This window comes from Cavia porcellus, unplaced genomic scaffold (genome assembly GCF_034190915.1).
Source record: "Cavia porcellus strain 051 isolate PalLab524CR breed Dunkin Hartley unplaced genomic scaffold, mCavPor4.1 scaffold_18, whole genome shotgun sequence".
Taxonomy (NCBI): domain Eukaryota; kingdom Metazoa; phylum Chordata; class Mammalia; order Rodentia; family Caviidae; genus Cavia; species Cavia porcellus.
Window position 1 is genome coordinate 58,014,415 of NW_026947501.1, and position 27,066 is coordinate 58,041,480.

General features: G+C 53.7%; 1 protein-coding gene across 6 annotated transcripts; it reads left to right on the forward strand.

Annotated features, from left to right (window-relative positions):
* Positions 1 to 358: 358 nt before the first annotated feature.
* Positions 359 to 25,600, forward strand: Maea (macrophage erythroblast attacher, E3 ubiquitin ligase). 6 transcript variants are annotated; one of them, XM_063230079.1, is made up of 10 exons: positions 396 to 522; positions 1,231 to 1,326; positions 12,788 to 12,970; positions 14,269 to 14,517; positions 15,181 to 15,303; positions 18,243 to 18,319; positions 21,828 to 21,936; positions 23,660 to 23,793; positions 24,314 to 24,524; positions 24,727 to 25,600. In XM_063230079.1, exons 3-10 carry the CDS (start codon positions 12,863 to 12,865, stop codon positions 24,820 to 24,822), a joined length of 1,107 nt encoding a protein of 368 aa, XP_063086149.1. In that variant the 5' UTR covers positions 396 to 522; positions 1,231 to 1,326; positions 12,788 to 12,862; the 3' UTR covers positions 24,823 to 25,600. The 6 variants fall into 6 exon arrangements, with proteins under 6 accessions (XP_063086147.1, XP_063086148.1, XP_013002789.1 ...); XM_063230077.1 differs by lacking the exon at positions 1,231 to 1,326 and having other exon boundaries at positions 359 to 522; XM_063230078.1 differs by lacking the exon at positions 1,231 to 1,326 and having other exon boundaries at positions 360 to 522; positions 24,314 to 24,509.
* The last annotated feature ends 1,466 nt before the right edge of the window (positions 25,601 to 27,066 follow it).

A 27,066-nucleotide genomic window follows, 5' to 3' on the forward strand; every position in this document is an offset into this window, starting at 1 on the left:
CCAGAAGGGATGGTGGCCAGGAGAGGAGAAAGCCACGAGCCGTGACCACCATGAAAGTGACCACCAGGAGGGGCGACCACCACAAGAGGTGCTGGCCATGAATGTGACTTCGATGTGAGCGCTACGATAGGTTACTCCAGCAGGGGTGACAGCCACAGGTTGTGGCCGCCCCCACGAGCCGCAGCACAGCTCAACCGACCCGGGACTCTCCCCCGGCACCCAAAGTGCATACCACCACCTGGCTAGGGATCCTAAAGAAACCCACTGTCAGGACTGCAACCGATTGGCAGAGTCTGGGAAGGCCGGCGGTGATTGGCCTGTGCCTTCTTCCGCCGCCGGGCAACTGGGCGACGCGATTGGTAAAGATGCGCGACACACCCCTCTCTCCCCGCCCACCTACACGTCACCACCCGGCGTGCCGCGCGCCGGCCTCCTTCTCTGGGGCGGCCCAAGATGGCGGTGCAGGAGTCAGCGGCCCAGCTGTCCATGACCCTGAAGGTACAGGAGTACCCGACCCTCAAGGTGCGCACTGCGTCGCGGCTCGTGTCGTCACTGTGCTTCCTGCGGGGCCAAGGGGTTTCCCGGGGACGGAGCCCAAGCACGGCCAGAGTGGTGGGGGCCGGGGGCGGGGTCCGCAGGGGATGGTTGGGCTGGGGCTGGGGCCGGGGGCGGGGGGCGGGGGGCGGGGTCCGCAACGGGCGTCGGCGTCGAGGCCGGGGCCGGGGCTAAGGCCAAGGCTGGGGCAGAGTGGAGTCGAGGGGCGGGGACCGGCGGTGGCCGGCGTGGCCCGGGGTCTGGGGGCCAGGCCTGGCGGGTAGGTCGACGGGGGCCTTGGGGACGCGGGGCCAGAGGCGCTGGACACCTAGTGGCGCAGTCCGAAGGCGGCCGTCGGTCTTAAGGTGGTGACCGAGCCGAGGACCACTGCGAGTCGGAGCGAGCGTCGCGGGCGTGGGTCGCGGCGGTGTCCGGCCACCTCCCGGAAGCTCCGGCTGGGCGTGGCGAGTTGGCCTCTGGGCATTACTTAGGGGACTGAGAGGAGCCCCAGCCCCCCAGGGGCAGTCCATCTTGCGGGGCTCCCCACAATTCCTGGGCAGTGCCTGTCAGGGCGCTGGGGGCGTGACCTTGGGTGGTCGGTCGCTTCCATTAGACGTAAAAGCTAGCCTTGCGGGGTTGGGGCAGGAGGCTGGTGCGGGCTCTGTAATGACTAGAGGATTTGATGGTGCTTGATAGGCTCCAGTGAGGAAATCCCTTCAGAGATCAAGGTCGGACGATCCTAGGAGAGCCGGCTGAGCTTTGGGATTCTGCAGTCACATCCCGGAGGGCCAGGTAGATGCTTTCCAGCCAGAACACCTGATGACCCCTTCCATCTCCGCGATGATATTTGGTGGCGGATGCAAGGCCACAGCCAGTATGTGTCCTCAGCCTCAAAGCTTGGCTAGCTGCCTTAGCGCATGGCCCTGAGCCCTCTGGGCCCCACCCCAGTTTAATTTTGATGCTGTCTCTTGTCAGATGGAAGCCCTTGAGGCATCCTTCACCCCCGGGGCGAAATAAGTGACTACATACTGCTCAAGACACTGTTGGTTCCCCCTGGAAGGCACCTGTTAGCGGGGTCACTGCTTTCATTCGTTTGCCGTGGTGAGGTTGGTCTTCACAGGGAAGCAGAGGTGAAGCACTGTTCTTCCTCAGTGAGGAGCAGCTGTGTTTCATGGCAGTTTTATATCCTGCATTTTATTTGATTAAGAGGATGGGGGAGGGGCGTTGTTGGCTTCACCAGATCTCTTTGCAGACCCCTTCAGGATCTAGGTTGTTGGTTTTATATTCAGCAGGGATTACCAGCATCTTCAGACCCGTTTGAACAGACACACAAAGACGTTTGCAGATCAGAACTGTTAGTTTGTCGCTGTTGTTTTAGTTTGACTGCTGAGAACTGCTGGGCAGGAAAGTTTTCCAGAAAGTCTTCCATTGCCTCCTGAATGCATTAGAAGAGGAAGTGCACAGTCAGGAAAGGGTTCCTTAAGTTCTCTCACTTCTAATGACTGAATGTGCTTTGCATTCCAAAGATGTTGGGTAGCCTCTGATTAAAATGGGTGCGCAATTACTTAGGCAGGTACAGAAGGGTAGTGCTGTGGTTTCAGCCAAGTTTGTCATAGTTTTAAAAAATTTTTTTGTGTTTTTCTTATGATGATGTTTAAAGGCTAGGCATGGTAGGCTGTAATCCTACACTCTTGGAGGTTGAGGCAGGAGGATCAAAAGTTTGAACTTAGCCTGGGCAACTTAGTGACTTAGTGAGACCCTGTTTCAGTAAAAAGATCCTGGGGCTGTAAGCTCTGTGCAAAGGCCCTGGATTCAGTCTCCAGTACTACAAAATAAATAAAAATGGATATTATGGAAGAATTTTTGAAAGTAGAGATGCTGTTTCCCCCAGCAAGTACAGTGTAGCATTTCCCTTCCAGGTTCTTTAGTTCTCATCCCTGTAATGACTTCTTGTTTTGTTGACAGTGTGTTAGTGGTGAGTTTGTGTTTTTGCTGTTGTCAGAAGTGATATCTGGTAGAGGATAGGGAGATTTTAACTGGGGCTCTAGGGTTCCTAGAGTTAAAAGTGTTTGTTAGCATAGAGTGAAAGGACGTGGGCCGTGCTGATGGCTCCAGAGCAGTGCTGTTGACAGGTATGAGGAGGTTGGGCACAGGTGCAGATGGTGTGGAGACACACCGTGTAGAGTCTGAAGGGTGTGAGGTCTGGATGCTGGGCCTTGTAAAAAGCATGTCCTCCTGCAGGCTATGGGACCTGGAAGATACTAGACTAAATCTTCACCTGGTGAGAATTAAACTGTGTTCCCTTTGCAGACTCTGAGGGGCAGGGGCCTCTATGTGGATTCAAGCTTCTCTTTGGCAGTTGTTCCTGGATGCCTTCATGCCCTTCTCTTTCTCTTGTGTCCGGGTGACATGGGAATGGAATGGTGCAGTATGGGATGTGGTTGCCAGCCTGCTCTGACTTCCATTGCCCCACGGTGGGTGGAGAAACAATGAGTGGCCTCTGTGGTCCTGGGAACCTTTGGATGTGTGACGTGTGCTGTGCAGCAGCCCCTTCACCTGGCGATAAGTCCATATCACAAATGCCTGCTGGAATAGCCACAAGTGCCCAGGGCAGAGGCCCTCCAGGCAGGAGTTGCAGGGGGTTTGTTTTGCTGTTGAAGGCTGACTGGTGTCAGGTTGTAGGTGATGGCCCTCTGGAAATCCTTGTTTGATTATTTTTCAGAAAGTTTTTGCAAGTTATAAAAGTATTTTGAGGTGTCCCCCCCCCCTTCAAATAATTCTGCATGGGGATCGTTCCTTCCTCCCATCTTCCCATCCCCACTACCCAGATCAGGTATGTATCTGTCTGGCCCTGGGCAGAGCCTAGCAGTTGCTCCTGGGAGCCCTGGCTGTGGACACTGTCCTTTCAAACTTTGGTTGGAGATGCTGTCCTTGCGTCACTGGAGATGGGCTGAGAGTGTAGTTAAGTACATTGTTGAGTGTTTGGGTGTTCTGACTTGCATTTGCTCACAGTCTGGCTGGCCGCATACTGTCCTGCATTGCACAGCTTGGATTTGTACTTGACACAGAACATTTGTGTGCCAAGCACATGATTGAGTTAGAACTGATAGTGCAGTTTTCCAAATTGGGTCTTGGCTACATTTGGGAGGATCATGTGCTCTCAAGTGTGAGAAATGCTGGTAATCACAGAGTGTGTGACTTAAGCGACACCCATGTTGAGCTTGGTTGTAGCTGTGTTGTACCCCAGGCAGTGGCCACATACCAGGTCTTAACTTGTGTGCAAAGGAGAGCTGCCTCCTCCCTTGGAAGCTGTGTTACACTAACAACACCTGGTCCTCTCTTTTGCCCTCTTTCTTGATGCTGAGTAAGAATCCTAATCCCCTTTCTCTTCCAAGCTGGAAACTGGTCACGTGCTCTGGTCTGGAGCAGTTTGGCACTATCTTCAGAGCCTGCTCTTCCTCCAGCACAGCTGTAGTGCTTTCCCTCCCTGAGAACTGTGCCCTGCCTCCACCTCTCTTCCTTGTCGCTCTACCATTCATGGGACATTAGGCAGAACACAGCTGATGTTGCTGTGTCCCTTCTTGCTTTTTGGCTTGCTGCTTCTGCTGCCTGTGTCCACAGGGCCAGGCAGTTACAGAGATTACAGTTATAGGGCCAGGCAAGCCCTGATGGAGATGGGCATACAGGTTCAGTTTCCTTGCTGGCTTCTGGGTTGGTCTTGGTTTTATCTTTTAAGTATTATTATGTTAAGCAGATTTTGAGGTAGGAGGTACGAGGAAGAGGACTTTTTTAATACTGTAGCTCTCTGTGCTGCATGGGCCACGTTAAGGCAGGGCTAAAATGAGGTGCATAGTGGCCCGTGGGCTGCAGAACTGAGCATGGCTCTGTCTGGCACTGGTGCCTTTGTCCTCGCCTGTGTGTTCCTGCCTTGGCTGTTGGGGGCCTTGGAGCAGATGCTAGGAGGGTATGACAAGGTAGGCAGAGCAAGTGCACTGCCTGAGAGCCTTTAAAGATCCTAGGGAAGCCTGGGGAATTGGGCAGAGCTGGTGGTCAAGGGAGTTGTTTGGGGGACAGGGAATCCACGTGGGCTGTGCCAAAACTTTGGCAGAGTCTACCCCAGGAGGCTCCCTGGGCTGACAGTGTGGCCTGCGGTACAGGGGCCAGAAATGGAGGTGAGCCTGGCTGGTGAGGTGGCATGGAAGGAAGGGAGGCTGTACCATCACCATTGTTCTCTTGGGGCTCTAGGGAGAGGGAGTCTCTGTGTGCTGCCCTCCCCTTGAAGACCTTGGTCTCTGCTGAAGTAGATACTGGTCATTTAGGTCCTGAGACGAATTCTCACTGTGTTACTGACTTGTGAATGTTGAGTGAAGAAAACCTGCAGCTATGCTGGGACCTGGCTCTACCCTGCTACTGGGAAGCTCCTGTCCCTCTCAGGCCCCCTCTGCCTGCATGGTTCCCCATGGTCCCTTATAGTTATCATGCCATGTGCCTTCACCCTGGTCTGAAGGTCCCTTTTCCACTGGCTGGCCCATTGGAGTGCTAATCGCCAGCTGCTGCTCCTCTGCACCCTCCTGTCTACCCTCTGCTTCAGGGTGTGCCCTAGTGGTCAGACCCAGCTAGTCCCTGTGTGCTACCTGCAGGGCTTTTACTGTCCTCTCCAGTCTTGGTTTCTCCACACACTTCACCAGACCATTGGTCTTGTCATGGTGGATGTTCAAGACAACTGGAGCGGCTTGTCTTCTACTAATGCCCCCAGTCAGGCCACTTCCCTGAGCTCCCTCTCAGACCTCAAGCATCGAGCCCCTCTGTAGGCATCCTGGAGGCTGATCATAGGTGCCATGTGCAGGGTCACCACATCCTGGTCCCAGTGCACCAGGCCTGACCCTTCCATACCTTACTGTTCTGTCCCAGGTGAAAACAGCATCTTCCTGCCACTCATTCCAATGGACCAAGACCTTGGCATGTATCCACTCTTGCTTACTCGCTCTCCCTGTTTCAGGCTGGTGCTCTGCTGAGCTGTACTTCTAGTTACTGTTCCCCTTTTCAGGAATGTTTTTGTTTTCTATTGAAAAACATGATCATCTTCAGGTTCCCCTTAATCCACAGTGGCTGCTGGGGCTCCAGCTCTCAAATCTAGCAGGAAAACTGTCCACTGGATCAGCTCCCTGCACAGGGATTTCTCAGAATGCTTCTGAGCATTAAATTATAGCATGTGTGAGCTTCTTTTGCTATCTGTCCTTACCCTTGTCTGTTTTCTTTGTGCCACTAGTACAGCCTGACAGAATAACCTGCACCTGTTTGTATTTTCTTCCTATCAGACTCCTTAGCCTGTATGCGCTTGGTGTAAGACTTCACTTTGGGCACATCCAATGGTGCCTGGCATGGGGTTACAATAGACAGCTATTAGCTAAATGAATTTCTTCACAATCTGATTGGAAAATTCCTTGAAACTCTTCACTTTTGTTCATTTGTTGCATTCCACAGCACTTCCGCTGGCATGCGTTGTTATCTGTCTAGGTGAACAACCTTTTTCATGTTTCTCTTTACCCTTCTCTAGCAGCATGCCCTTGCTGTGCAGCCTCAGCCCTCATCCATCTGTCCAGCATTTTTTTTTTTTTTTTTGAAACAGTCTCACTATGGAGCCCAGGCTGGCTTTAAACTTGCAGCAATCCTCCTGCCTCAGCCACTCAAAGTGCTGAGACTACAGGCATGTGCCACCATGCCTGGCCCACCCTGAATTCTTTTTTTTTTCCACTCTGAATTCTTACAGATTGCAGCCTGGTTCAGCTTTCCCTATGGTACTGGCCATGCCCTAGAGGTGACCACTGCTCAGAGGCCCTCATAGCTCACAGGAGCCCCTTTCACCTTAGAAACCATTTCATGCAACTTTTCTTCTTGCCCTTGTCCACACACTCTGCCTGTGGCTTGGTTCCTGTCTTTCCTGTCCTGCCACCTCTTGTACCCAGGGCTAAGGAAAATTAGATCACCTCCTGAGGCCTGTTTCTCTGTTCACGATCCCGCACCATGAAGGTACAGACTGTTGTCTTCTATCACCCAGTGGATCAACCCACAGGTTACCTGGCTCTCCCTGGCCCTGTGGGGGGCCTCTGTCTTTGTCCCCGTTGTCCATTGCTGAGTCTGGGCTCCACTATCTACAGTGGAATCTTAATGCTTGCTCGAGGTACCTTCATGTGGAGGTGCCATGCTCGCTGTTTTCCCTGGGCTCAGATGTCCCCTTTTCCCTGCAGTAATGGAGTCCCCAGAACACAGGGCCTGGTCTTGATTGTCCCTGACTTGGTTACCTGGGCCACATGGGCAGCACTGCTGATTCCAAGGGGAGGCTCTGTGCCCCAGCGCCCTGCCTAGCAGGCTGTGTCACATCGTCACAGGGAGCACTCAATGTCCTCTGACTGCCTCCTCCTGGACTGGCCACCTTCCCTCCCCAGACCTGGGGTTGGACTTAAATCCTTGTGCTCGCACTGCTGCTCCAGTGCTCTGGCTTCAGAATGCCTGCAGGGTCCAGCCTTTTGCCCTCCTGCTGTCACTGTGTGTGGGGGGGCAGCTGCTAACTCTCTCCATAGGGGTAGTGGCTTTCTGGTCAGTGCCCTGCCCCATGCATTGCTGTAGGTACCAGCTCAAAAGATCCTATGGTTCCTGTGTTGTGACTTCCTATCTATCTTAGGATAAAGGGCACGGTCATTAGAGTGACAGTGTCAGGCCTTTCATGACTATTCCTCCTCCATTCCACTTGGGCACTTAGTCACAGTGGCCTCTTACTACTAGCAGGATACCTAGTGTGCTCTTCCTGTGATGTCCCCGAGGATGCTTCTGTCTCATTCCCTTGCTAGCTGCAGGTGGCCCTACTGAAGTAGGGACCCCACCTCTCACACACTGTCCCCCTTCAGTGGTACTGCTGATCATTGGGCTGTGTTGTGGACTTGTTTCTGCCTGTTAAAGATGAACTCTGCGTTGGAGGAGTCTTCACTGTTGAAATAGTGTTGAAAATTGCTGCCAAAGCCATGAGAAGTAAAGTAGAAGTCAGCACACCTCTGGAGAAGGCTCAATGGGGAAACTGGGCACACAATGGTCGGTTGCTGCCCTCTGCACCATGGTGACCTGCTGGGAGATGCCACGGATAGATGCCCAAGCACAGAACCTCCTGTTAGGAACAGATGTCCAGGGGATCCCTGGGCAGCAATGATGATGCTGGGGAACCCCAAGAAAAGGTCTAGGGTGAGAACGACGTCCTGGTAACCTCAAACGCTCACCTTGGTGTCTAGTAGGGAGAGCGCTGAGAAGCAGGCCCTAATGACTTGAGAGCCAGGGATGGGCATGCCCAAGCAACTCTGCTTCTAGAGCGGCACTGGTGTCCGAGCTCCTCTGCCCTCCTCTGCTTGCAGGATATGTGGCTAAGCGCTGGAATACTGGAGCTTATGTTGCATTCATTCACTGAGCTATCCCCAAGATGGCATGCAGATGCTGGCCCTGGTGTCTGTCCCATCTTGCTAGCTTGGAGGGCAGCTGCACACCTCATGCTCCCCAGTGATGGGAATCTGCAGTGACTGGTGCTTCACCCTCCCTAGAATGGGCAAGCAGTTTGAAAGTGTTCTGCAGGTCACTTGTGGGTTGAATACAGGTGTGGTGACTTCACCCACAAGAGGAGTGTGTGTGGGGTGCCCGCAGGCCCTTCCTACCCCATAGCTTAGCATCACCTCCAGGGGCTGTCCTGAAATACTCTCTTTCAAGGCACTCATTTAAAATGGAGACCCTGAGCTATCCCTGCTCTGGGGGAACACTTCTAGGTTTGCTCTGGGGGCAGCGCAGGCTGCTGCGGTTGGAAGAATGTTGTGTGCTTTTTAGAAGAAGCAGGACACATGGAACAGTTTGTGCTTCAGTATACTACTTTCAGTCTAGTTACTTGCTGGTAATTACTGAAAAACTCTCTCAAGCTAGGTTTTTATTTTGTATTTGTCTGTACTTGGAATCCAACTCAGGTCCTCAGGCTTGCTAGGCAAGTGCTTAAGTACTGAGCTACATCCCTGGCCGACTCGCAGGGTGCTTTTTGTTTTTTGGTCTTTTTGAGATGGTCTTATTATGCAGTTCAACTCGCTTTGTAGACCACGCTGGCCCCAAACTCCTGCCTCAGCCTCCTGAGTGCTGGGATTACAGGTGTGTGCCACCACACCCGGCTCTTCCAGGCTTCTTAACTGTGATGTGCTTGTTGTGTTGGTAAAAGTGACTGAAAAAATTATGGCGACAAACTAAGTGCATCTTTCTTGTTAGCAAACAGTGTTGGAAAACATAGAGCAAACACTGGAGAAGGTTAGAGGAAATGCATCTTAAAGCAGATGATAGACACAGCGCCAGAGGCGACCATAAGGTGGTGTGCCATGTGCTTCCACGGTCTATGGCTCAGGTTTTCGTTTCCTTGGAAGTCTTAAGTTTGGCGTTGGTGAAGTTTAAATTCTTTTACGGTGGATGTACTTTGTACCTTGTAGGAAACCTTTGCCATCTGAGGGTTATGAGGTGTTTGTTTCCAAGTAGTTTTCCAGTACCAGTATTTGTGCTGGGGTCTGTGATCCATCTTAGGTGAATTTTAAGAATTGTATAAGGTGCAGGTTGAGGGTCGATGTCCTCTGGGTTTCTAGTCCTGCAGTCCTTCCACCCTGGCCCTTGGCTGGATACATGTGTCTGTGGTAGGGGTCCATTCCTGGGCTGTCCATCCCTTTGACCTCTGTGTCCTTCCCCAGACTGGCACTGTCAGATGGTTCCCACAGTGTTACAGAAGTTTTGAAATGAGATCCCATTGCCCACAGAACTCTGTGCAAATCACTAGGACTTTGCCTTGTAAAAACACAGCATGGCATGGAGCATTTCCGCACCTGAGCGTTGACTTTGTGCATCTCCCTGTACCAAAGGGATTGTCTTGCCAAACTGAGACTCTGTTGGAGGTTGACTCCTCTCTTGGTCCTGGCCACCAGTGCCTGCTGTCCACTTCTAGTTCCCCACAGGTGGGCTGCTGCAGGTTTCTCTTGGAGAAAGAATGCATCATGTGTCCTTTAGTGACTGAAATGCTTAGCACTGTGACCCCAAGTTCATCCATGCTGTAGCGTGTGGCAAGATTTCCTGGGTGTTACCCTCTTTCTTAAGCCACTTCTTTCTGCTGGAAGTTGAGATCGTTCCCATGCACGCCTGGTGAGTGCTGCTTTGGTGAGTGTGCTGACTCTTGGTTGTGCCTGAAGTTCTGGTAATGTGCCCAGGCCCCAGCCATGGGACTGCTGCAGTCAGCTCCTGTGTAGCTGTGCTGAGTTCGTGGTGCCTGCCTGCAATGTCCTATCAGTGCCTGCCTTCTAGTCTTCTTGGTAACAGCCACCCTAATAGGTATTTCTTGTGGTTTCTACTTGCATTTCCATGGTGACCAGTGAGGCCGGTGAACATCTTTTCATGTAGTCTGTGTTTTGTTTTGTTTAGAGACAGGGTATCAATATAGCCCAGGGTGGCCTTGAACTCACAGCAGTCTTCCTGACTCATCCTCCAGTGCTGGGATTACAGGTGTGCACCACCATGCCTGGCTTGTGTCATCTTTAAAGGTCTTTGCTTGTTTTTTTAGCTGATGGCCCTTTGCTGTTGAGTTGTGGGTGATTTTGTGTGGTCTAGGAAACTCATTGTCAGGTATGATTTGCACATTGTCTCTGGGGTTGCATTTTAGTCTGCTGGATGTTCCCTGCTACACAGATGTTGTGTGTTTGAGTGGTCCTGTGTGTTTTTATTACTTATATTTTGTTCCGTTTTTCCTGGTTTTCCCAAAGTCTGCTGAATTTCAGCTGTGTTACCCTTTTTCACATAGGGAGCGCTGCCTCGTGTTGGTTTCTCCTTTAGTACCACCTCACCCATGTTGCACACCTGCTGTGGGGCCTCACTGAGACTGGTCTCTGAGCATTTCTCCTCCCAGGAAGGGGTTGTGTTTGTGAAACCCTCAGTCCTGTGTTCTCAAGATGTCTTCATACTGTCCTGGTTCTTGCATGGTGATTTGACTCAGGTTAAATCTTCAGCATTTCTGAAATTCCTCTTGTTGTCTTTGGGAAGTAGTTGTTGGCCCTATCAGTGTTTAAATCAGGGCAGCATCCCATGCTGGGTCCCCTGGGGAGCAGAGGAAAGGGATTGCTTCACAGACTGCCCAGTTCCTTGATGGCTAAGTGTGGAGTGGGAGGAAGCAGGGAAACTGCCTTGCCCTTGTGTGGGGCCTGGGACAGGGCCAAGGGCAGCCATGGAGCGGAGGTGCATGTGTCTGGGCCCGACCTTGGAAGCCAGGGCCCAGGGAGCCAGGTCCTGCCTGGACGAATGGCTGTGGGAAGTTAAGCCGGGGTCATTTGAGGTCAGGATTGGGAGTGGCTCCTGGGCTACCCGGAAGTGAAGGTCTGTGTCAGCCAGGGCAGACTCAGAAGCTGGCAGGGAGCACCAAGGAATTGTCATGATGGCTTGATAAGTGTGACATCTGTGCTTTGTGGGCTGCAGGCACAGGCTGGCTATGGTCAGCTGCAGTGGGCCTTGTGGCCATGGGTAGTGCTTTCTGTTGCTTTGTTCCCAACTCCTGGCAAGTAGACCTCTTTCATCAGGAGGTCATTGTGCTGGACTGCGGCTTAGGGTACAGGCTGGCAGCCCTGGACAGAGGCGAATGCTGCTGTGTCAGCCCTCCTCTGCAGGCAGAGTTCAGATGGGTGAGCAGACTCAGGTCGTGCTTGGCCGTAGGCTTTGTGGGCTGCACTCAGTGTTCTTTGTGGGCTGCTCATGGGGGCTGGCTCTGCACTCGCACCAGCTGCGGTGCAGTCCCCTGAGCTCTCTTGGTCCCTGGGAGGTGGACAGGAGAGAGTGGATTCTGACCCTTTTGCCAGCAGCATCTCTGGAATGCAGATGCAAAAGCAGACAATGTAGGGTGACGGGTCCTGGCAGCTGTGGGGACACTGGGCTTCACATCAAGACCCCAGCTGCAGCACCTGCCATGTGCAATGCTGAGCACTGCCCAGGAGAGCTGGTGTAGGGTGCATCCATGTACCAAGTGCTCTCTCCCCTCCAGCTTCACGAGGTGCATCTGGCATGCACAAGGCCCTGGCTGGCTGCAGATGGCTACCCTTCCCCACAAGGTAGACTTGCCTGTCTTTGGCTGAGGGGACACGTGTGTGGGAAGTGCCTGTGCTGAGTGCTGTCGCTCGCAGCACCCCGCCAAGTCCCCAGGGCACTCTGGGTATGGGGTGCTCCAGAGAGGCTAAGCAGAATGGTTACTGGGACACTGCACAGGGCTGGCTTTACCAGCACCCATGTCCCATCCTTCAAGGGAAAGAGGGGCTTGGGAGAAGAAGCTGAGGCTGTCCTTCCTGTGTCAGCCATCGTCCTCATGCTGCAAGCCAGTGTCAGAGATGCCATGAAGTCCCTGGAGTGCGGAACACTCCTGCAGCACATATGCTGCAGCTGGCTGTTTGTGTCACTGAGAAGGTTCACCCTAACTGCCCCAGCGTCCATCCTCCATTGCAGAGGCTGAAAGGCTGAGCTCTCTGGTCACTGCTGTGTTGGGGCCTGAGCTGGGCTGGGCGCAGCCTGCCTGGTAGACAGTGTTAACCCACACCCATTGGCAGGGAGGTGAAATTAACATTAACCTTCTTCTCATTTCCCATGTGCTGTTAGGACAGTTTTCTCTTTGTTTTGTTTTGGGGGGATTCTTTTATGGCTTTTTTTTTTTTTTTTCTGAGACCCGGTTTTGCTATGTAGTTCAGGCTAGCCTCTCAGTGATATTCCTGCCTCACCCTCTGAGTACTAGAATTACAGGTGTGGACCACCATTCCCTGTAGGATGGGAGTTTCCAACTGGGGCAGACATCTCAGGAGAAGGTGTGTGTGTATGGTGTCAGTAGCTCTGCTGTAACCTGTCAGGGGGACTTGCTGTGCTGTGCTGGGGTGGGGAGAAGCTCAACAGTCAGTCTTCTCTTGTTTCTTTTGAGTGGACTTCGGGATTCTTGTGTCAGCACACAGGGGGACTTGCCCTGGAGGAAGCTGGGCTGCTGGAGTCTGGAGGGATGGGCCTGGCAAAGCTTTTTCTCCCTGCAGCTCTGTGGGTCTGATTCAGTCCTGTGTTGGGCACTCATGCTTGGTGGGAGCTGGCAGCTGGTGACAGCAACTCTGCAGGTGCTGTGAGGCACTTGAGCACCCTGGGGCCTGAGTGTGACGAGGGTCAGTGGTGCTCACTGTCCTCCCTTGTCCAGGTGCCCTACGAGACGCTGAATAAACGATTCCGCGCTGCCCAGAAGAACATTGACCGGGAGACGAGCCACGTTACCATGGTGGTGGCTGAGCTGGAGAAGACCTTGAGCAGCTGCCCAGCCGTGGACTCTGTGGTCAGCCTCCTGGATGGCGTAGTGGAAAAGCTCAGTGTTCTCAAGCGGAAGGTGGGTGCTATCCTGGTGACCCCTGGTTGTCCCCAGGCCCAGACAGTGGCTGCTTGACTTGTTATTTTTGGAATTTCATCTCAGAAGTGCACCTAGGGTTCCTGGTTCCCAGGACTCTCTTACCCACTACAAACAACCATAAAGCAAGATGCTTTGAAGCATCTTCCTGGAAATGTCAGCAAGCTCATGTGCCATAAACAAGTCACTGGTCCGAATTGGAGGCAGAGATCCGGGAGGTGGAAGGACCAGCTATCACCCAGGAGCTTTGGTCAGGAGGTGGGGTGAGGAGCAGTGGCCCTGGGCTGTGGAAAGTGAGGACCTGATGGAGACCTGCAGTGGCCCAGTGCTGCGCCTCAGTGGTAGGTGTTGCCAATGTGCACAAGACCCAGGGTTTGAGGCCCAGCTCCATGTGATTGTGTATGTATTGAATAGCCAAGATGCACACACTTAGAATGCTTCTGAGTTACACAGAGCTCAAGGAGTTGGTGAACTGGAGCACGGGTCCTGGATAGAGCCTGGAGGTGGGGCTGAGTACAGCCTCCCATGGGATCGGGCCCAGAGTGGAGCAGGGGCAGCAGAGGAAGCAGAACACCAACCAGTGTTCCACATCCACTGCACAGCATTGATAGAAAGAGGCATCTCAGGGTTTTCACCTGGTGACGCTGAAGCCCAGCCTGAGACCGCACCCCAGGGAACAGCAGCCAGCATGTGCTGTTTCCAAGCCTTTGAGGTCAGGGTCCTTACTCAGGTACCCCCCCACAGACACCCTCAGCCCTCCTCCTGGCAGCGGTGCTAGGTAGTCCAGTTGGGGGGGGGGGGTGATTTTAAGAAAAAAATATTAGGAAAGATTTTTTTTTGTCTTTTTCATTTTTATCGTTTTTTTTTTTTTTTTCTGTCTTTTTCATTTTTATCGGTACCAGGGATCGAACTCACGACTGCCTGCTTGCAAGGCAGGCACTTATGCCACTGAGCTAAATCCCCAGGCCCCAAGGAAAGATTTTGAAAGTTGGTTCATAATGATAAATGTTAACTAGGGCAGGATAACAGATTTCAAATCTCATGCCCCTGGCAGCACAGTGTAGAAAAGAAAGCGCAAACCCACATATCTGAGTCAGGATGCCACACCAGCAGGTGGAGCTTCCCATTTGCCTGCAGTGGTTGCCTGCCAGGCGCACACTTGCCAAGGACGGAGGTCCAGCTGTGGCCCTTTGGTTTTTGTTTACAATCCAGTGATGCTCCCCAGCTCTGCTGTGCTGTCCTTGTTTGTCTCCTCACCTGCATCCCTGTTCTGGCTGCAGGGCTGCAGGAGTCTGGCCCCATCTGACATGGCTCTGTTGTGGCAGGCGGTAGAGTCCATCCAGGCAGAGGACGAGAGCGCTAAGCTGTGCAAGCGCAGGATCGAGCACCTCAAGGAGCATAGCAGTGACCAGCCAGCGGCGGCCAGCCTGTGGAAGCGGAAGCGCATGGACCGCATGATGGTAGAGCACCTGCTGCGCTGTGGCTACTACAATACAGCTGTGAAGCTGGCACGCCAGAGTGGCATTGAGGTAGGTGGCCCTCCCTGCCTCAGGTACCCTGCCTAGGGCCACAGGAAAGGCTTTGCCCCTACCTCCTTCACAGTAGTATGTATGGGCACTCCATCAGGACTCTGGCTTCTCATAAGCAGCGTGTTGCCCAGTCTAGCTCTGCTGTGCCAGCCCTGCCTGTGGGGTGCCTGCTTGCCATGGTTGTGTGGAGGAGGGGCACCTGGCGGAGTAGGGGGCCAATCTGCCCATTCAGCTCCTCTGCTGTCAGGGCTGCCTTGCCAGATGTGCTCTGTATTGGCATGGGGGGGTGCCTATCTGCCTCCTCGGACAGTCCCATTGGGACCCGCTTGGCCTCCTTGCAGGCTCTGTGTCCTGCTGCTGTTGTATGGGTTTCCCAATACTACCTGTACCTCTCGGGTGGGGGCTTCTGCTGCCAAAAGTGAATGCCTCTTCTGGGGCTTTACCTTGTGCTAGAGGCCTGTGGGACTGTACCCGATACTGGGGACTGGGAGGAGTGTACCCAGGTGTGGCCTGGCTCTTGGACAGCAGGTATCCGCCCTGTGTGAGTTTCTAGGCACTTGCTGTGAGCACAACTCAGTGAACTTGCTGTGGGGTGGGGGTTAGGGCTGGGGAGAGAGGACAGGGCCAGTGTCAATCATGCTGAACCAGTTGCCCCTTCCCTAGGACCTGGTGAATATTGAGATGTTCCTGACAGCCAAAGAAGTGGAGGAGTCCCTAGAGAGGCGTGAGACGGCCACCTGCCTGGCCTGGTGCCATGACAACAAGTCCCGGCTGCGAAAGATGAAGGTGCTGAGGGCTCCCTGGGGTGGGAGTAGGGACTCCCTGCAGGAAGAAGTGGTACCTATGCCACCCACCTGGGCCCAGTGCACCCTCACTGTTGGTTTGTGGTGCTTGGTATTATTTGAAGGGAGGGTGTTGGTTGGGGAGTTTAAGGCTATTGTTCTCCTGAAGGGAAGAACTAGGTCCTGCGACTGTGGGAGGCTTGGGAGGAGGAAGACCGGGTATGGAGCCCCTCTGCGCATGTGGCATGGTAATGGCTGCTGTGCCTGCATCCAGTGGCTCTGGGCACCTGTACTCACTCATACCCACGGAAACCAGCCCAGAGAGCATCATCTGCAGGCTGCAGCATGGCAACTGTGACTTCCAGTGATGACATTTCCAACAATACAGCCACCTTCAGCTTTCAGCCTTTAGCAGACTGAGCTACCAACTGAGCTGTGTGCTGCAGGGTGATGTCGGGCCAGGGCTTGTAGAAGGGATGCACAGGAGAGATGGCTGTTTCCACCTAGGCAAGCCAGTCAGGGTGACATACTGGGGCACTCGGGGCCACCATGGCAAGCATGAGGCCAAGATAGGTGGAAATGTGGTGGCTCTGCCAGCAACTCCACTAAAGGGGTTGAGGATCTTGGAATTGTAAACCTTAGCTGAAGCACAGCTCTACTCCCGTGCCCGGGACTGCCCAGGGCCATTTCTGCGTGGCTGAGAGACACCTCAGTTTCTGTAGGCTCTGGCACTTAGCATGTCTCTTGAGGCCCACGGTGGGTGCATGCATGGGCAGAGGAGTCCTGGACAGGCTGGTCCAAGCTGCACAGGTTGCTGACTGCACACCCAGTGAGTGACCAAGGCTCTATTAGTGAGGTTGGGCAGAAGGCAGCCAAGGCAGTCCCCAGTGTGACATGCACACACTGAGGAGGGCAGGAGCTGGGGAGGGCTACGCTGTATGCTCACAGGTCTCTTGGAACAGAAACGGGACCATCTGTGAGAGAAGAGACTTCCAACACCCAAGTTCCAGAGTTAGAAGTGTGCTTAAAGTAACAAGGTAGCAAGTGATTCTGTGTTGAATTGGCTCAGGTATCCAAGTCCTGAGGGTTATTGGAGCAGAGACATGGGTACTGCATGTCTCCATGTCACGCATATAGGAAAGCACAGGGACTCCAGGTGTTGGGGGCTTATAGATCAGGGCTAGGACTGATCCCCACTGCGTTGACACTCCTCGTTGTTAGCAGTGTCTGCAGGTTCCTTGCAGCCAGGACAGTGTAGACACACAGTGCTGCTCCTCTCAGAGCTCTGTACAGTGGCTCCATCCTGCTTTAGGAACAGCCCACTGCTGTACCCAGCTGCAGCTGCAGCTGCCAGTGGGTGCCCCAGGAAGCAGACAGGGCCTGGAGAATGGGTCCTCCCTGGCCCCTGCAGATCTGGCTTTGCAGTGGGGGCACTGCTGCTCTCCACTCCCCCATGGGCCCCTTCCAGAATCCTGTGGTGGACACACTGTCCTCTCCCTGGTCCCACGAACTTGCCTTTGTCAGTCAGCTAACAAGGGGGAGTGTCAATGCAGTGGGGATCAGTCCTAGCCTCCTTGGCCTGCCTGGCTTAGTGGCAGGCCACTTACTCTTCTGTCTGGTACAGAGAGGACAGAAAACTCCTGTGTCCAGGTGACAAGTTTCCCTGTGTGGTTGTGCCATATGTATGGAGTGGCATGGCAATACTAGGCAGATGGTGACCTGGGTCAAGCTGGCTGTGTGGGGGGATTGGGAATGGGGGAGCCCTGGGACTGGGTTAGCATGGTGGGGAGGTGCTGGGGGCATGGATGGGCAACAGAGTGTCTTGGGGTATCATTGTAGATGCTGGGCTGGGGCTGGTTGATCCACTTGCTCTGTAAATGCCATGACTTGGGGCTGTGGCTTGCTTGCCCCTCCATGCTGCTTCTAGTGGAAGCGCACACTGGGACCCACTTTCCCTGGGGCTCTGGAGATAATCCTGCCCCACCCTGTTCACATTTCCTGCCCAGATTGAATCCACATGGCAGATTGCCCACAGACTGCCTCTTCCTGTGCTCATAGCATGCCCCAATCACTGCAGCCCCTAGGCAGTCACCTCCAGGCCCCCCAGCTGTCCAACCTTTCTTGCCTCTTGCATGGAGCCCCCTTCCACATGCTGACCCAGAGCTCTCGACCTCTGCAGGTTCTGTTGCTCCTGCCTTTCTGACAGCCATCTCCTCCATCTTACCTGGTCCTGGCTAACCCAGCCTTCAGGTCAGGTGGGAGCTTCCTGCTCCAGGAAGATGCTGGGCCACTGCTTCATTGTTCCCCCCAGCACCTGCTTGGCTCTCTCACCTATACATCTTTAATTTTTTCCTGTCAGCTGCTTTGGTCTGGCCCAAAAGCATCTACCACTAGGTTGCTGTCTCCTCCTGCAGGCATCAAGATGTGGGCTTGTCTAGATCCCACGGAACAGCCACTGGGCTGGGCAACAGTGTGGGAACTGCACTGAGCCTGAGGCCTGGCAGGCCTTTGGGTTGGGGTATAGAGAAGCTCACATGACGATGGGGTAATCCAGGATGACTCAGATGCCATGTAGCCTGATGAGAGCTGCAGTTCTCTCTTGGTCTCTGGCTGCTACCCATGCCTGGTGACATCTTTCAACATGTGCCTGCCAGACAGTCTAGGCTGTGTCTCTAGTTCTGGCCTGAATGCCCTGTGCCCTCGGAGTGACACACGGCTCCTCTACCACCCACGTATCCTTGTGTCTCCACCACACATCTGGCCCACAAGCCACAGAGCTGTGATGATTGCCAGGAGGCATTTGCTGCAGGCCATGCCTGTTGAGGCCTCTGGGACCGTGCCTGTCGAGGCCTCTGGTGTCCTCTGTAGGACTTGCCTAGGGTGTGCGAATGCTGAGTCTGGGGGCCCATGCTGCTGCCTGAGCCTCCTGCTGTCTGTCCCCAGAGCTGCCTGGAGTTCAGTCTCAGGATCCAGGAGTTCATCGAGCTCGTGCGGCAGAACAAGCGCCTGGATGCTGTGAGGTAGGTGGGTGCTCCGCACCAGGGTTTGCAATGGAAGATGGGATGCCTTGCCAGTCTGGCAGCTGTGCCTGAGCTGCTTTGGGCTTCCTGTGGTGTCCAGGTGAGCCACCTCTGCAAGATGACTGTCCACTGAGCCAGCAGCCCTTCCTCTGGATCCCACTTCCTCCATGGATGGGGTCATTGTTCTGGCCCCAGGAGCCTTCAGTCTGGGGAGTCCTGCCCAACCTGTTCAGCCTTGTTTGGGTGCATGGTGTCCAGAGAGAGCAGGAGGGTGTGCCCCACCATCCCCTCCTTCTTGTGAGCCAGATGCCTTTGTTCATAGCCTGGGGGAGCTTGCCTACTGCCTGGCCTGGCAGTGGTCCTCTGCTGCAGCTTTTCTGAGGCTCCTGCAGGTACACCCAGGGTTTAGGGCAGGGAGGACAGCACCCAGAGTAGAGCAGAGGTCTGGGTCAGACGGGTGCAGGCCTGGTGGAGGGGTTGGCTGTGGTACCCATCTGAAACCCATGTCCATCGGGAGCACCTTCCTGGGAGGATGACAGTCTTCCCACAAGACACTCCAGCAGATGCAAGCAGTGCTGAGTACTAGTGGAAGTGTGGGGGAGCACCCAGAGGCCACAGAATGGTGTCCTACCCTGTTCCCTGGGCCGTGCTGGGTTGATAGTCTGAGCCAAGAGCTGAGTTGTGTGATCACAGGCACGGGGCCTAGCCAGGTGGTGAGGCACATGTGTGTCCCTGGGCAGTAGGAAAGGGACACATACTGTCACCCTTCCCATTCAGTACTCCGCCCCAGACTGCTTTCAGTACAGTACAGCTTTCAGTACAGCCGTGACCTTGCCTGTTCCCCTCTGAGGGCCTTGGCACCAGGTCTGCTAGGGGGTTGGGGAGCCTTGCCCCTGCTTGATGGGGTTGGCCTTGAAGCGCCTGTCATTTCTCCGCCCAGCACTGCTGTGGAGGCAGGTAGCCAGGGTGACCCAGAGTGTGTGGCCCTGCTGCAGGGGTGGGAAGAGGCAGGAGGGCATCCAGGTGTCTGGGTGCCTGCTCTGTGCTCTCAGGGGTCAGATGGTGGTGGCTCGGGACTGTGGGTGGGATGAGCAGGCTGACAGTGATAAGTTCCTGTTGCTCTCTAAAAGAACGCTGCAGAGTAAGCCAAGTGACTTGGCTTTTATTTTCTGAATTTGCTTGTCATAAATGGGTCTAAGAAAAATAATAAAGGTATTTCTTTTTTTTATTAAAAGAAAAAGATTACGATAAAAGACATAACAAAACAGGTCAGAACAGAACAATTTAAGCAACAGTAGCTACGGTAGCTACTGTTACGTCGGGTTGTCTCGTGGTGAAACACTACCAAGCACCCATGTCAATGGGGCTCATATCCAGATTAGGCCTAGGAAGCCCTTGGCCCAAGAAGTTCTGGTGACAGGGCTGCAAGCCCACTACCCATATGCCCTTGTGACAACCCTGGCTGGCCTGGCACTGAGCAGCAGCCCCACTCACCCACACACCTGTCCTATGTGCAAACACAGGCTCTGTCTTCTGGGACACACACAGACAGGTACAGTTAGTTCTTTACCTGTGGCCGCCAGGCACTGGTCTGTGCTATTCTTTTGGCTGTTCAGGAACCATCACACACACCATTGGTCCCGCACAACCCATGTGCTCACAGCCCCTCAGTGTACGCTCCTGTCCCCAGTGCCAGTGATGTCATCACCGTAGTGTTTCATCACGAGACAACCCGACGTAACAGTAGCTACCATAGTGTCTCTTTCCTTGAAATATTTGAGTATACCTTATATACTATAGTATCAAACATAACAAGACAGTATAAAACCATTCAAGAGAATGAAAGTATTACAGGGTATTCAGAACCAACTAACAGAAAACGAACAGTGGTTACTGTACTGTCTCGTTGTCCATAAAAAATTGTATTTATACCATCACATATAATAAAATCCAATAAGATACAACATGAAAAAAAGGGATGGAGATGGAAGAACAAAAGCTTGGTAGGACTTCAAAACAAGATGATATTAAATCAACACTAGCTATTATAATGTCTTGTTTTCTTAAAGGTTTTTCTAGTCACAGAATGCTCTCAGGGTCCTGGGGTAGAGGCCAGAACTGACTAGGACTAGCACCTGTGAGCAGCTGGGGCCCTGCAGACAGAGACTGGCTTCCGAGGGAGCAAGACTGTGCTCCAGGCTGCTTTCTAGGGCAGGGTAGGGGCAGCAGGTGCTGGGCCTGGGCAGATTGGAGCCATAGGGGCAGTTGTTGCCCCACTACTGGACCCTGGGAAGGAATCCTTGCCCCGTCAGCAGATGGCATGGTCGCAGAAGCATGGACTGTTGGGATTGATTTGGAACATTTAAATTTTTTTTTTCTTGTGGTACCAGGGATTGAACTCACAGCCGCACTCTTGCCAGGCAGATGCTTAAGCCACTGAGCTAAATCCCTGGCCGTAAAATTTTCATTTACTTTAAAACTGAGTTTATTTAGAGATGAAGTCTTAGTTTGTTGCCCAAGCCGGCCTTAGGCTCCTGGGCTCAAGCGAACTTTCTGTATCAGTGTCCCAAGTAGCTGGGGCTACAGGCACTAATCATTATACCCTGACACATTTAATTTCTAATGAGTGAGTAGGCCAGGTGCCTGGCCTGGCACCCAGGTGTGCACATACCTGCGTGGGGTGCGAGCAAGGCAGTGCTGTGGTGTCACTGACCCACTTTCAGCCTGCCTGGTGAACTGCCGCAAGCAGCCCTCAGGTGGACAAGATGGTACACACCTGTAAACCCAGGCTCAGTCAGGGTGGGGACTTAGTGAGCTCTGCCTCGGGATTCTAAAAAGCGCTGGGAAGCCAGCTCTGTGTTAGGAGGCCCTGGGTTCAGTCCTCAGCACTGCAGAGAAGAAAAGCTTCATGTCACCCTCTCTCCCTGCTTGGCTGGTGAGTGGCCAGCCATGGACTCCCTAGATGTGCCCTGAACCTCCCTTGCTCCCTTGAACACTGTGGGCTCCTTCTTGGCCTCCTTCCTGCCTGCCCCACCTCCAAGCCTGTCGACTTTGTCTCTTGTACACTTCTTGTTCCTGAGAGCGTGGGGGTTAGCCACAGGTGATGACGTCACTGGCACTGGGGACAGGAGCGTACACTGAGGGGCTGTGAGCACATGGGTTGTGGGGGACCAATGGTGTGTGTGATGGTTCCTGAACAGCCAAAAGAATAGCACAGACCAGTGCCTGGCGGCCACAGGTAGAAAACTAACTGTACCTGTCTGTGTGTGTCCCAGAAGACAGAGCCTGTGTTTGCACATAGGACAGGTGTGTGGGTGAGTGGGGCTGCTGCTCAGTGCCAGGCCAGCCAGGGTTGTCACAAGGGCATATGGGTAGTGGGCTTGCAGCCCTGTCACCAGAACTTCTTGGGCCAAGGGCTTCCTAGGCCTAATCTGGATATGAGGCCCATTTACATGGGTGCTTGGCAGGAACCTGCAGACTGAAGTGTGTGCCCACATTTGTTTTTCAGACATGCGAGGAAGCACTTCAGCCAGGCGGAGGGCAGCCAGCTGGATGAGGTCCGCCAGGTCATGGGCATGCTGGCTTTCCCACCAGACACGCACATTTCCCCGTACAAGGTAGTGCCTGTGCATGTGTGAGTGGGTCTTGGTGTCACTGTGTATGCCACATGCCCTGCTGGTTCCCAGGTTTCCATATGCTGCTGAGGGACCTGGATCTGGGCTTGGGGAGCCCTATAGCTCCGGTATCTCCCATGTTTCTCTCCCGTGTCTGGTGCTTGCTATGGGTCTGGTCTCCAGATCACTGGCCTTGTGAATGGGGTTCCCTTTCCTTTAGTGGGCTCTGGTCTCCCCTGTGTGGCTCCCTGGTGGGTCTGCTGCCCTTCCCATGGAGACCTCTAGACTGGCTACCATGGGACCTACGCCACCACTGAGCTGGTCTAGGACGTAGCTGAGTCACAGGAGCCTGGTGCTCCCCAGTGTGTGTTTAGCACCCAGAAAGGCGGGTGTGTGAGATCGGTTCTCAGAGCTTTGTATCTGGTCTTAGTCAAGGCCTCACCTTTGCCCTGTATCCCCTCTGGGAGTTTCTGGAGCTATCTGCCTTAAGAGAATCTACACAGCACCTTGCAGCCTGACCACAGATGATCAGGCGCCGGCTCTCAACATTGCTTTCGTAAATCTGCATCTTGGGTTTCTCTTCCTGCTCTGGAGAAGACTGTTAGAAACACAGGCGAAGCCCACCCACTCAGGCAACACGTCTGAGGGGCCGGTGCGGCTAGGAAGGCTAAAGTGGCTCTGGTCCCACTATCTGGACAGCAGGGAGGAGCCCTGCCCTCCGTGTGCACCGCCATCTCCTCATTGTGCCCAGAGTCAAACTGGTGACAGGCACAGCCCACCATGTGTGGCTTCTGTCCATGAACTCAGAGGAATTCAGTGACACCGAAGAGGATCAAAACCACATGGGGCATAGTTGGCGTGTAGAAGCAGGCAGGCGAGGGTTCAGTGAGCTTACAGGAGAGTTGAGGACCTGAGTGTCCCAGATAGGACCTCAGCAGCACCAGGCCCAGGGCACAGAGCCACCTGCCTTTGAGTCTCTGGGTCACCAAGACCCAGAGCAAGGTTTGTTGGTGGGGGCAGTGGCTGCAAGGCCTTGGTGCAAAGAGCTTCCAGAAGGGGACGGGGGCGGTCTTGCTTTTCTGTGAGTCTTTTGGGCTGTTGGTCTAATCCCAGGTGGACTTTACTTTCATAAAAGTGATATTAAAAACAAAATTCTTAAAGGTTGAAATTGTGTCATTACTCTGTAACAGTGATGGCGAACCTTTTAGAGGTGAAGGCCCAAACTGCAACCCAAAACCCACTTAGGTATCATACAGCACCAATGCTGCAGTTAAACCTGAATAGTGAGGTTTTAGTTTAGAAAAAGCAATAAATAAAAATAAAAACCACAGTGAAGCTTTCAGTAGTGCAAACAGCCTGCTATGGCATGTGTGCAACCACTGCCCACCGCACAGGATGAGTGGCTGGCAGCGCCCTGACTGCCTTTCCTGCTCTGCCTCTGGTTTGCTCATTGCAGTCTTCAGCTGAGGCAGCTGTAGTTGCTCGTCGTCATCCAGCATTATGCCCTGGAGTAGGACTTCTTCCATGAAGCTTTAGGCACACACACACACACACACACACACACACACACACACGAGCCTGTCCTTGTCATAGCCTTGGGGTACTCTGCTGCAGAGCGTGTCGGTTCCAGGGAGTTAATGCATGTCTGGCCCACCACGACCCCATGTTGCCAGCTGTCCCATGGCACTCCCCAGAGGATCCCAGCACCTCTGCCTGTCCCTTCCAGGACCTCCTGGACCCAGCACGGTGGCGGATGCTGATCCAGCAGTTCCGGTATGATAACTACCGCCTGCACCAGCTGGGGAACAGCTCCGTGTTCACACTAACATTGCAGGCCGGCCTCTCAGCGATCAAGACACCGTATCCTCCCTGCCCTGTGGTCAGGCTGCTGTTCATGTTCATATCTTAGCATGGTGGCCTGCCTGTGCCATCCTGTCCTGCGCCAAGGACAGGTGCTCTGGGCCACAATTTCCCCACATTGAGCGTGGGCAGCATTGAGATCCCTTAGGCAGCTGAAAGGGTGTCCGCTCAGTCTGTGGGCTCCACGAACTTCATCTCCCTTCTCTCCCAGGTGTTGCTATATTCCCAGGTATCCTTGGGGCCAGGTGCCTAACCCTGTGTGACCTCGGTCTGGTACTGACCCTTGAAGGACTCTGAGGGACCTTGGGCCAAGTGGAGGTCCTGCTGGAGAACGGTGGGTCGAGGCACCTACTTAGTGGGTCAGGCTGTAGTCTGTTGCCCTCTCCTTAGCCTCAGTTGCTTTCTACGTGGTACACATGCAGCCAGGAGGGCTCCCAAGGCCCAGGTGATGAGCAGCCATGGTATGCCTGTTCCCCTGCTATCCCAGTAGCTCCCGGCCCTTCCTTAACCCTGTGCACAGACAGTGCTATAAGGAAGATGGCAGCTCCAAGAGCCCTGACTGCCCTGTGTGCAGCCGCTCGCTGAACAAGCTGGCCCAGCCCCTGCCCATGGCCCACTGTGCCAATTCCCGCCTGGTCTGCAAGATCTCTGGTGACGTGATGAACGAGAACAACCCGCCCATGATGCTGCCCAACGGCTACGTCTACGGCTACAACGTGAGGGGCAGCAGGGTGACTATGTGCCATGCCGCGGGGCATGGGTGAGGGGCGGGAGCCACAGCTGAGCAGTCCCAAGGTTGCTGTAAGAGGTGGGCCTTTGGGAAGGTGTACTGCAGGATGAGGGCCTATTCCCCGTGGATTTGTCACCTGGATTTCATGGGAAATCTTGGTGTTGTCCTTGCTGTCCTAATGTATTCCTGGCCTTATTTTTCAGTCTCTGCTTTCTATCCGTCAAGATGATAAAGTTGTTTGTCCAAGAACCAAAGAAGTCTTCCACTTCTCACAGGCTGAGAAGGTGTACATCATGTAGGCCTGTGCCACCGAGTGTACGCCTTGGGCCACACCCTCCTCCTGTCCCTGACCCTAGCCTGCCGCGGCGAGCATTTCTGTTTCTTGCGACCAAAGATCAGTGAGCAGCAACAAATACTCTTAGGGAGAGAGGAAGTGAGATTTGATAAGTTTGTAATTGAAAACGACGTTTTGATCAGTAGGATTTTGTAACATACGTCAACTCTTTGATGCTTCTGCAAGTACTGCACCTCTCAGAGGAGCCTTCTCTACAAACTGACCTGAACAGTGAAGGAACCTAGAACATCTCAAAACCAGGAGTGGCCTCCCTGTGTTTCTCAGTCTCCTTCCACTTGCTGATGATGAGACTCGGGAGCTTGAGGAATGGGCTGGTCCTTTCCTGAGTGCCGGCCATGGCCATGGTGAGGACTCTGGTGCAGCGCACAGGGCCTTTCCTGACTTCACCCCAGAACTGGGGGCACTGGGGCGCAGCGTTCTGGCCAGGCCTGTGTGTGTAGGTTTGGGGTTTCATCCTCCGTGCACCGCCTTACTTCGTGCTTCAAGAATGTATCCCGTGGAAATCCACTGGACCGCGTTTTTGCAGAGGCCTTGCAGATGGCTTGGTAACCTAGAGTCTCAACGCTATTCTGAAGTACTGAGGGGTTTCAGACATACGAACCAGTAGTTCACACACCATATTGTAGAGGTTTGTATCTAGCGCTTATTTTTGCATGTTGATGTTGATTAGCTAATAAACTATAAATGTAAAACGTGTTAATAAAATGGCTTTCTATTTCTCATTTCTGTCTGAGGCATTTTCTCACCAGGGTCTAGTCTGCTCCCCCTGCCAGCACAGGCTGGGTGGCTACATGAGGCTTGGCCTCTTGATGCCACTGCCATCATGAAGGGGCTCAGTGCTTCGGGGAGCCGAGCTAGCCGCCCAGATGGACAGGACTTCATGGGATCCGCCCTCCTGGCCTTTAGGGACAGCCTGGGCACAGCAGCATTGCTGTGGCTCCTGCTAGGCAGAGATCCAGAGTAGTAGGTTCCAAGTGACTCCTGCCAGCTCTGGCCCAGGCTCTTGCTACCTCTTTGCCCACTGACTTGCGGGCAGGGGCTGAAGCTGTGGATACCAGCAAGTGAGTGCAGGATCCTGAACCACAGCCGCCACCTCCAGCAGCTCCTCTGCCACCCTTCTCTGCTGGGCTCTGCTCCTGTTCTGTGGCCACCTAGCTCCCACCTACAGGGCATGAGCAAACCTTTTTAGGTGCCAACCTGTTCAAGTGTTGGCAGAGGCAGAGCCCTCGGGCATCATGAGACCTGCATAGGCTCTGGCCATGCAGCACTGGCAGGCATCGCTGCCCACAACCCCAGCAGTGATGAGCATTGATCCCACAGTGCCCTCCTCCACCAGAGCCAGGGAGTTGCAGCCACTGTGCTCCCGCTCTGTGTGCTGGCTTGGCGCTGCTGTCCCGTCAGCCTGTTCTTGCCTCTCAGTGCCCTAGTCCTTTTCTAGCCAGCTCTCATGGGCCCTTCTTCCTGCCAGGACAACCCACCGGCTGGCATGTGGGTGGGTGGCTGTCCCTCAGAGGCTTGCTCTGAATCCTAGCACAAGCCTAGCTTGTTAGACACGTCCTTGGCAGCACTGCAGAGCATGATGTCGGGCCCAGCGCTCACCTGCTTCCCACAGGCACTGCACTCCTGTCCATGTCCTCCAGGACTTGACACCAGGAGCCTGGGGTGTCAGATCTTGTTGGTTAACCTTTTACAATTACATACATTAAAAAGGCACACACACTTAAACTACTTTTCATCTCTAGTCCTTTTTTTTTAGACAGGGTCTCACTATGTTAGTCCAGGCTAGCCTTGTGGCACTCTTCATGCCTCAACCTCCCAAGTGTTGGGGTGACAGGCATGTGGCACAACAGCCGGCTACAATACAGATACTCTTCAGAGTCACATTTCCCTGGTTCCTTTTTGTTTTCTTGCTTTTGACGGGTCTTGCTCAGTTGCCCAGGCTAACCTGAAACTTGTAATTCTCACTTACCAAACACAGTTGTTTCTTTGTGCACTATTGAGCAGCAGCAATAGCAGGGATCCGTGTTTCCATAGACCATGATTTGCACATTCATTCACTTCTTGATGGACATCTGTGTTAGTTATTTCCAGTTTGGGGTTGGAACAAAAAGTGCTGTGATTTTTTTTTTTTAGGCACCAGGGATTGAACTCACAACCTTGTGCTTACCCAGCAAGTGCTTAAACCACT

Bases quoted from the DNA above. Each gene is read 5' to 3' on its own strand.
- Maea (XM_063230077.1), top strand. From the start codon at position 454: ATGGCGGTGCAGGAGTCAGCGGCCCAGCTGTCCATGACCCTGAAGGTA. The intron at 12,971-14,268 runs GTGGGTGCTATC...TTCTGGCTGCAG, and splicing joins TCAGTGTTCTCAAGCGGAAG to GGCTGCAGGAGTCTGGCCCC. The intron at 14,518-15,180 runs GTAGGTGGCCCT...CCCCTTCCCTAG, and splicing joins CACGCCAGAGTGGCATTGAG to GACCTGGTGAATATTGAGAT.